At 34.5% G+C, this 9,617-nt stretch overlaps 1 protein-coding gene and 1 long non-coding RNA gene across 5 annotated transcripts; both read right to left on the bottom strand.

Annotated features, from left to right (window-relative positions):
* Positions 1 to 1,117: 1,117 nt before the first annotated feature.
* LOC110879013 (auxin-responsive protein IAA8) lies at positions 1,118 to 4,614 on the bottom strand. 3 transcript variants are annotated; one of them, XM_022127416.2, is made up of 6 exons: positions 4,422 to 4,614; positions 2,971 to 3,592; positions 2,653 to 2,879; positions 2,417 to 2,558; positions 1,585 to 1,646; positions 1,118 to 1,395 (listed from the first exon to the last, which is right to left on the bottom strand). In XM_022127416.2, exons 2-6 carry the CDS (start codon positions 3,555 to 3,557, stop codon positions 1,358 to 1,360), a joined length of 1,056 nt encoding a protein of 351 aa, XP_021983108.1. In that variant the 5' UTR covers positions 3,558 to 3,592; positions 4,422 to 4,614; the 3' UTR covers positions 1,118 to 1,357. The 3 variants fall into 3 exon arrangements, with proteins under 3 accessions (XP_021983108.1, XP_021983109.1, XP_021983110.1); XM_022127417.2 differs by having other exon boundaries at positions 2,971 to 3,589; XM_022127418.2 differs by having other exon boundaries at positions 2,971 to 3,538.
* A 594-nt stretch (positions 4,615 to 5,208) lies between these two features.
* Positions 5,209 to 9,325, bottom strand: LOC110879012. 2 transcript variants are annotated; one of them, XR_002558393.2, is made up of 7 exons: positions 9,107 to 9,325; positions 8,132 to 8,237; positions 7,563 to 8,056; positions 7,356 to 7,397; positions 7,176 to 7,235; positions 5,789 to 5,899; positions 5,209 to 5,385 (listed from the first exon to the last, which is right to left on the bottom strand). It is a non-coding gene; the product is annotated as an uncharacterized LOC110879012 (long non-coding RNA). The 2 variants fall into 2 exon arrangements; XR_002558394.2 differs by lacking the exon at positions 7,176 to 7,235.
* Between the last annotated feature and the right edge of the window lie 292 nt (positions 9,326 to 9,617).

The raw sequence follows: 9,617 nt of genomic DNA, 5'->3' as shown, positions 1-9,617 counted from the left end.
CAAATAAATAGTGCCTTTTTTATTATTTGGACTCTATGGAGTGTTTTAACTAAAAAAATGCAAAACTTCTGAAGCTTTAACTAATCACACCTTTAGTGTTTAAATGTGTGTAGTGGTTTAATTAAAACAAATTAAACAAAGTAAAAAAGATGAGTTATTTGTAATGGTGTGATTGGCGCAAAAAAAAGTTTAATGTGGGCACGCCACAAGGCACCGGCAATGTAATGGTGTTTAACGCCTCTTCCACTATATGTGGATTTGGCACCCAATATGAAATACGTCAAATACATTCAGTCTTATACATCAGGTGAATCAGGTGAACATGTCAAATACGTTTTTATCTCTACAGTATGAAATACACTTTCACGTAGGGGTGTAAACGAGGCGGAGCGGCCCAACATCAACTCAGGACCGGATCGTTAAAAAGCTCAAAACAAGCTCGAGCCTGAAATATGACTTGTTTGGTTATAGAGCCCGAGCTCGTGCTTACATACAAAGTTCGAGCCTAAACGAGCTCAAACAAAGGGGGTTTAGCCTAGTCAGGCTTAGCCTCAACTTGTTTACACCCGGTACTTACTTTATTTATGCTATCACCATAAATCCCTTAAAAATATAAAATAAAATTAAAAAATATATATATACAAATTTGTGGGATTTTCTCTATTTTATAGCATATGTTACCGATTTTGCAACAAGTATAAAGGAACCTGAATTGATGACCATAGACAATGGACCATATACTTTAGCAAATCAATATTCAGACCCCATATCTCCCTCCTCACGTGATACCAATGTGAAGTCACAATCACAGATGGGTTTGCAACCAAAGTTGGTTACTTGTACCTTATGCATGTTAAGTTGTACATTAAGTTGAATTAAACATACACACTTTGCCACCTCTTCCCCGGCCAAAAGCATGGAAACCTGTCTCAAAATTTAATGGACTGTATGTATTATTATTTTATGTCCCTATACCTGCACCTCTGCACTCACCAGGAATTTTCAACATCAATCAGTATTTTACCAAAAATGGTCCTTAGACTTTCACTCTTTTTAAGTTAAGACCTTTCTTTTTTCTCTCTTGCCATGTTCAGTCCCTCAACAATTACAGACACCATACTAAAAGTCAATCCATCCAAATTACAAACAATAATATAGTCACAGTGGACACAAGTGTTCTGAAAGCACACACAGATTCATGAAATACAAAAGTCAGAAAACAAAGGTTTCCTATATGGCCAACAACTTATATTAGAAACATTTTACTCTTGCTTACTATTGATTTAAAACTTGAGCACAAAACACAGCACTTATCAAAACATAAGGATAACTGCAGTCCAGCCTCCCTCCGATGAAGCTAGTTTCTGTTCTTCGACTTTTCCATGGCCCTTGGAGCTGTGCATCAACAAAACCACAAAGTTAGATTCGCGTTGTTTATGGAAGGTTTCATGTTAATGTTATTAACGTGTTCCTTTATTTTTTATCCTTATTTGAATATGTTAAATTGCAATTTAGGCGACGTGATTACTAATGAGAGAAAGTACAAATAATATAGTGATTAAAGGTGTGACATATGAGGCATACCTAAACCAATTGCATCAGAGCCCTTCATGATCTTCAGCCTCTTGCAAGAACCGATGAACATACTGTGATTACAAATCATAATATAAAGGATTAGGATGTGAGACATCTGCTTTAGCATATATATACTCGTCGTTTAAAATCGTCTTGTAATGAATTCACTACACATGGTATTTAATTAAACTTGAATATCATTTTAAGTTGTTCAAGCACAAGAATTCATTCAACCCCGAGAGTCTTAAACAACGAATTTCTTCATTTTGTATTCTACATTATATTGAACAAAACCCGTCTGGTTATGAACCTTGAAAATTACCACAAAGAGATAATTTCCTTATGTGTCTATTTAATAAAATTTAGGATATGGATTTCTTTCGTTCCATAAGAGTAACCATATGTAATGGTTTAATGCCCTCCTATGTCACACTCACATAAAGCATATTATAAGAAAAATTAATATCCCGCCATATACAAAACAAATTTACTGCTAATAACATATGCTGTACGCGTAGATTATTATGTAAGAATAATTGAGCAGAGTTTGGTTTAAGTTTCATATAAAGTCCTGAATAGAATTCATATTTTGGTATATCAAATATTTTGCTGAATCCACATAATAGCAATTTTGGAATAAGCATCCTAATAATACTGAACAATTGCAATTTATATTTGTAGGACACTAGAACACATAAAAAGATGGCTATGGCTATACACATAGGAGGCTATCATAATATATGGCAAAAGTGTGATTAATTATTCCAGTTACTTGAGTTTCATTACAACAAACATGATGAAAGTGAACAAAATAAATAAGGTTAAGTTGCTTGAAACTTACTCCCATGGCACATCTCCCACAAGCATCCAATCGCCATCCTTATCCTCATACGTAAGCACATACTCTGATCCATGCAACAGATCCCGCAACTTGCTCTCACTCAGACTTTCCCTTCCTGGAGCTCCCTGTGATCCGCATTGACCTACGTTACCGGAAAAAAATTACTCGTGATAGTTACAAAAATATGCATGAACATTATAAAAACCACATTTAATTACATTTAAGAAACAACTCACCAAGAGTGAAGCAACTAAACATCTTCTCAAGGGCCGAAGAAAGCTGTTGATAAGTGGTGTAACTTCTTAGATCAACCTTCCTCAGATACGGAGCCCCATCCATGCTAACTTTCACGAACAGAGCACCGGGACCCGGTTTTCCATCGACCTCGTCATTCGTCTTTGAATTTGTAGCCAAAATGTTCTTGCGGAAAGATCTAACCGGAGGCCAACCGACCACCTGTGCCCTGAAATCAAGATGAATCATATCAATCATGTTATCTCTTAACTTCGTTTACTCATTTCATTCATGAAAAACAAGTTTCTGATTTGACTTACTTAGCAGCAGGAGGATTGGACGCATTGACTTTGTTAAGGTTCGTTCCAAAGGTAGCATGAGTTTTTTCCTGTGGTGCAACCTTTGATGTTGCGTCTTTAATCATGGCAGGTTGAGCACCCGGTGAAATCTTAACATTTACATTCGAAGTATCAGAGTCGGTACCAGACGAACCGAACATCCATTTCCCTTCATCAATGGTATCAGAAAATCCTCGTTTATTTCCGGAAACAAAAATCTTCTGTGAACCGGAGCAAATTCCATCTTTAGACGGAAGCAGTGGAAATAGCGGTTTCTCATCAAGGCTCTCGGAGCTCGCCAGATCAGCATCCGGGTCCCGCTCAGGGGATTGAGATCCTGGAAGACCAAGCCTCAGTTCAGTAGCTTTAAGGTTTAGATTGTTTCTTTTCACATCTGAGATCCCAGACACAGCAGAGCTATCAACTGATGAACAATCTGATAATCCCAGATAATTTCGCTCCGTTAATCCAGCGTTCTTTTGAAAAATCGATTCCATACTGGAAGCAGAAGTCATTAAGGAAACGTTTCCCTGTCCATCCCCTTCAACGTCTAACAGCGGTGGAGACATCGGATCAAAAACTCATATGACTTCAAGTTAATCTCCTTGAATAAGAAAACAGATATATTACAAATGTTTAAAAAATTCACATTAAGTGATAAAAACATAGTTAATGAAAAGGCATTCTTTTAGAACACTACTTAGATAATAACAAAATATTTTTCGTGTAAAGAGTGTGTTTCTATGCCAGTAACTTTTCAATTTTATTAACCAGTGGATCATAATCCATATACGCATCAAAAGCATAGTCAAAATGAAACTAACAAGACCAAAAAAAGAAAAAAAGTTAAAATATATCCTTATTTAGTTCTGTATCAACATATTCTGAATGAACAAAGTCAATAAAATTATTAAAATGCATATGCATATCAGGTATCCCCAAAAATAAAGCTATCGGTTGACTAAAATCAACAACCGAAAAAGCACATGTTAAATCCCTAATTTTCGAGAAATTAGGCCGAAAACCTCATTATGCTCACAAAATTACTTCAAGTCAATTTCGCAATAGTTCACAAAATTACAAAAAAAAAAAAAAAAAAAAAAAAAAAAAAAAAATCATCAAATTAAGTAACAGAAAATATCATTATACTGCATCTAATCTTCTATATCTATAGCTCTAACATCATGCAAGCAACTTTTAATAAAAAAAACATCAACAAAACAAGAGGAACATGAATATGAAGATAACATGAACACAGTGTGTTGAAATTATTCAGCAATATGATTCTGAAACGAATCGAACATATAGATAGCTTGAAACGAAGCGAAATCCAGATCTCAACCTGTATAAATTTCGATTCTAAAAATACTGAACTGAATAACAAAAAAACAAAAACAAAATCAGATTATAGAGCAAATTAACGAAGCATTTACCTGAAATTGATGAAAATATATGGAATAAGCAGCAGTTGAGGGAAGAAGATCGGATCGACAGCAACAATCTTCGAAGGAATTAAGCGCAGAAGAGGAGAGAGAAAGTGTGTTTTAGAGAGAGAAAGTAAGAGAGAGAGAAGAGGATATTAAGGTCCCTCCATTAAGCAGAAAGCAAAGAAAAGGTCTGTGAGGTGTGTGTCTTGAAAGTCATTTTATGTAATAAGTTGAGTGAAAATTAATAAAGAAAGTGAAAAGGAGTGTGTTTTATAGGGGGGTAATGTGTAAATTTAAGAACAAGTTGAAAACTTTCTTTTGGGTTCCATCTTTTAATTTAAGCACAATTTTCCACACAAGATACCCACCCACCCCTCTACTCTAGTCCCCCCTCCATAAAACATGCACTTCTTTTATGCAAACTATTATTATTATTTGCGGTTTACAAACAAACATTTCTTTTTTTTTTTAACAGAAAATGTTATCAATAATCCTTGAATATTTCCCTTGCTTAGTTAGGTTTGAATCTTAAACCTATTATTTAAGAGGTAAATCTCTCTATTAAATGGATTACCTCACATTGGCAGTATCAATACGACGTATCTTTTATGTTTGTATATTTATTTATGTTATTGTTATTATTATTACTAAGTTATTATAATAAAATTTGTAAAACCAAAAAACCTACACCCCATTCGTTTTTTCGTTCATGTTGTTATTATTATTGTTATTAGCACAACCACCATTTAGTCTCGTTGTTTTCTTGAAGGGCTACTATGAGCGATTATGGTTCACATTCTATATTATATTGTTCCCGTTGTTTGTAACTGCTATTTGGGCTAATTACAGCCGTAGAAAGTCATCAACTTTTAATCTCAGCCGTTTAAAGTCTCTAAATTCCTTCTAGAAGCAGCAGTTCATGGCAGTTCCACACTCTCTCTCCCACGATTATTCAGTTAGCAGCAGTTTCCTAAGATGAGCCAATAAAAATACAGAATAAGAAACTGAAAAAAACAAATGCGGTTTAAGTTCCTTTATTTCAGCAAGTTAGTGGAGTAGTGGAGGGTGTAACTACCCAGTATGATGATTATATAATACGTACCCCACACTTCTATATTACATATTATTTCCATTTGGACAGCAAAGATTTGCAGCCATAAATGCCTACACCCTAATGGATAACTACTACCTATTCAAAGCAGCCAACTATGCAATCAAGGTAATACTAAACCACATACAATGTTGTACATATGTTAACTTCAGATTTTTTAGTTTCCTATATAACTAGGGTAGAGTGATGTTCTTATTAGAATTATTATCTGATAAACATGAAGTCGTATGGAGCAAGAATAGCAGACAGAAAAGGTACATACCAATTATCTTCTTGCTTTGTGTTGATTTACAGACCACGTCTTTAATCAGTATTTTACTTCTTGTAGTCATCAATTATTATTGAGCAGCAACAAACTGATGGAACAAATGACCTACAAGTGAAGGTAAGTATCGGTTACTTTTATCATAATTTCATAAAAAACCAAAAGACTAACAAAACATTTTAGGCTCCTTTATTGGTCGGTTGCGATGTGCGATCAATGAGTAAAGAAACATACTACATACTCAATAATGGAGAAGTTATAGCAGTGAATCAAGGTCGGTTAAGACAATTTAGAATTATTTTCTTTTTATATTTTTTTGGATATTTACTCACCAGCCTCGTGTTGATACAGATAGCCTTGGAGTCCAAGAAAAAAAGGTTAAGAAAAATGGTGATTTGGAGGTCTGGGCTAGCCCACTTGCACATAACAAAGTTGTGATTCTATGGAATAGAGGAAGCTCAACAGTCGAAATTACAGCATATTGGTCCGACATAGGACTCAACTCGACCACAGTCGTTAAAGCTCGTGACTTGTGGTTGGTAAGACTATCAAAAAAATATTTTATTCTTTTGAATTAGATTTTTTTTTTGCCGTTCTAGCATGCACTTGCAGTTAGAGGTGTACAAATAGGTTTTTTTACCAACCGAACCGGTTTTTCAAGTGGTAAACAAACCATGTTTTTTTTCAAACCAGTTCGGGTTTAAAACCGGTTTCCGAGGATCAAACCCCAAACCTATTAAACCGGTTCGGTCCGGGTTATAAACCGGTCTGGGCCAAAAAAAAACCGGTTTAAATCGTTTTTTTAACCGGTTCGGATTATAATACGAACTGGTATCCAAACCCTCGGACCAAGTCGGGTTGAAACCGGTTTTTTTTTCAAAAGGGGTCGTTTTTTTTCAAACCGGTTTTTTTGTACATGTCTACTTACAGCAACTTAAATGCCTCACTTGGATTTTTTTTTCTTTTTTTGCAAGACAAGACTCAAAGATCAGTGAAGGTACAGATCTCGGCAACTGTAGAATCTCACGCTTGTAAAATGTACTTTCTTACTCCGCGACAAGGAGTTTAGAGTACATGACCAGTTAACTGCAGATTGTATTATGTGTTATGACACGTTTGTCGTAAGAATAAGATTTGCGAAGGCAAAGCCAAAATAAAGCTAATAAACAAAGATGTGTTCTCTTTTTGAGTTTTTTAATGATGTTTTTGATGCGTTTTTATCATCTAGAATTGTCTGAATATAAGCATTTTTTTTTCATTTGAACTTTTTAACTAGTACGAGTAACTGATAGTATAACTATAAACTATTTTAATAATAACATATATACTGAAGAAAGTGCCAATCACATGATATTCGCCTAATCAAGATTTTTTGCTTTCTAACCTTATTAATGGACCCAATATGTACTATTCCTTGTGGTTACATAGAGATTGCTGCAATTGTCTGCAAGATTAAAGCAACAAAAAAAAGTTAATGCCCTAGATCAAGATCACATAAATAGGCCCCCACCAAAGCAACCATGGCGATACCATCTTTAAATTGAAGCTGAATATAAAAACTTACCTCTAAACCCGAAGAACATTGTCGAAAAAGTTTTGATTCATCCTGCGATATAATAAAAATTGTTAAGGTAGACTATGACAACTATTTGTAGATTAAACCAGAAGAAGTAACTTTAATACGTAGATTAAAAAGCAAAACAACAAAAACCCTCACTCGCACTTCCATATAAAAGCAATTATACAAGATCATCTATAAAATTTAACTTACTTTTGTTTCAGAAAATGCAATAAGTGATACAGATCAGATATAATATTTGTCGTTTCCCAGTTTCCATCAGAGCTTAAAACCAAACATAATTCTTCTGGGGGGAGGGAGGGGGGGGGGTCCTGCAAGCATGTAAATGGGCAGATAACTTTTGAGACTACAAACACTTTTTGTGCAAAATTTATAACTAATATTAGTTTAATAATCTAGTATTTTAACCAAATAGATTTAGAGCATTCTATGTGTTAACGATACATTTGGTCTACAAGTAATTTCAATTCTTTTATGTCATCATACTTTTCAGTTTTCAGATTTGTTTGACATCATATTATTGGCCTTAAGGGTCAAAACTAGAAAGTAACGCAAACTTTTGATTTTATATTTGCAAAAAGTGATACTATATGCATGCATGATGAGCTGTGAAATTGAATAGCCTCCAGCAAGTCTTTCTCAAGACGTTCATTCAATTGTTGCATTGATGTTGTGCCACCAGCAAGCTGCACAAAGGAAACAGTCTATATAAGCAAGTATGTTCAACAACCAAATGGCAACAGAAGTATCAAAGCTATTACCAAGATATCGCTGAATAGTTCTCTCCGAATATCAACGTCACTTATTTATGCTCTCTCCGAATATCAACATCACACTCAGCTTCATTATAGATATCTCTCTCTTAATCTACAAACAATCACACAAAATCAATCTCAGAACAGGATTTATCTACATATACAACTTAAAATCCTAACCCTATGTGTTCCTTCACCTATTGTTCTTCCAACTTCATACTTTTGGACTACAAATCTAGCAGCAAAAAACTCACAAATCAATCACAAACAACATGCACATCAGAAGAACCTACACATTTCTAATCAATATCTACTCCGATAACACTTCCAATTTGATAAAGGTAGGCCGAAATTACAGATCCCGATTGTCGTACATCTAGGTAGGGGTGTTCAAAACCGGATATCCGAAAATTTCGAATACCTAATTTCACTATCCGAATCCGTATACGATTTTTTGGATATCTGAAATTCGGATAGCCGAATTTTCGGATATCCATTCGGATAGCGAATCGGATATCCAAACTCAGAAAAAAAATATTTTTGAATCAAAATTCTAACACAACCAGTTTTCTAACATAACATTCAAAATCCAAGATATCAATGATAAGAAGGCAAATAAACAAAATTCCAAGCTAGCACCTGAAGGAAATAAAATATAAAAATAATAAGCTCAAGTGTAGTAGTGTACAACATGTATGCAGTATGTTTTTAAATTCAAATTTAAAATAAAATATTCATAAAAAAGAAGGAATAAATTAAACATCATCTTAAAACCCCAATGTGTGAATAATGTCATCGTATGTTAAGCATATGTATTCATTATTTCATACAAAACTGGTGTAATCAAACTCTAAATAATGATTAAAGAGTATTGCAGAAGTCGATAGAGAGGGTTCAATGTATTTTAGATACACCAGTAATCGTGATTAAAATCGTCGTGTAACCAAACCGCACTAAAAAATACAACATGCTTGATGCAACCTGTTGAAGCAGAAGATCATATGGAGCGATTGTCAAAGGCACGATGGAGAATAACGATCAATTCACGATGAACGACCGAATAAGTGTTGTTGATACTCGAGAAGGAGAGGAACTATCGATTGAATAACCACCGTGAAGAAAGAACAACTGAACGAACATTGTGAAGATGTCCGATTGAAGATTGAGCGTTGAAGGGTCAGTTGGGAGAGGGAGCGTTGAGTTATGTCTAGGGTTTACAAGGAAATGGGGAAAGATGGTATTTATATTTAACAATTAAAAAAATTAAAAATAGTATTATTTGGTATTTGGAATGTCGGATTTCCGAAATATTCGAAAATTATCAAAATTGATATCCGAATCCGAATTAGGTCATAAGTAAAATAAGACCACCCGTAATGAGGTTTTTTTGTCGTTTTTCCTTTAAATAAAAACACCCAAACACACCCATATACCGCTCCTAGGGGCGTTTTTCTTCAAAAATTGGGTTGGGGCGTGCTAAATTAAACGCCGG

The sequence above is a fragment of the Helianthus annuus genome, chromosome 9 (assembly GCF_002127325.2).
Source record: "Helianthus annuus cultivar XRQ/B chromosome 9, HanXRQr2.0-SUNRISE, whole genome shotgun sequence".
NCBI lineage: Eukaryota > Viridiplantae > Streptophyta > Magnoliopsida > Asterales > Asteraceae > Helianthus > Helianthus annuus.
Note: the sequence above shows the minus strand (reverse complement) of the source record. Positions and strands in the feature narration are given on the sequence as shown.

Bases quoted from the DNA above. Each gene is read 5' to 3' on its own strand.
- LOC110879013 (XM_022127416.2), bottom strand. From the start codon at position 3,557: ATGTCTCCACCGCTGTTAGACGTTGAAGGGGATGGACAGGGAAACGTT. The intron at 2,880-2,970 runs GTAAGTCAAATC...TCTTGATTTCAG, and splicing joins TCCAATCCTCCTGCTGCTAA to GGCACAGGTGGTCGGTTGGC. The intron at 1,647-2,416 runs GTAAGTTTCAAG...TTGTAATCACAG, and splicing joins GTGGGAGATGTGCCATGGGA to TATGTTCATCGGTTCTTGCA.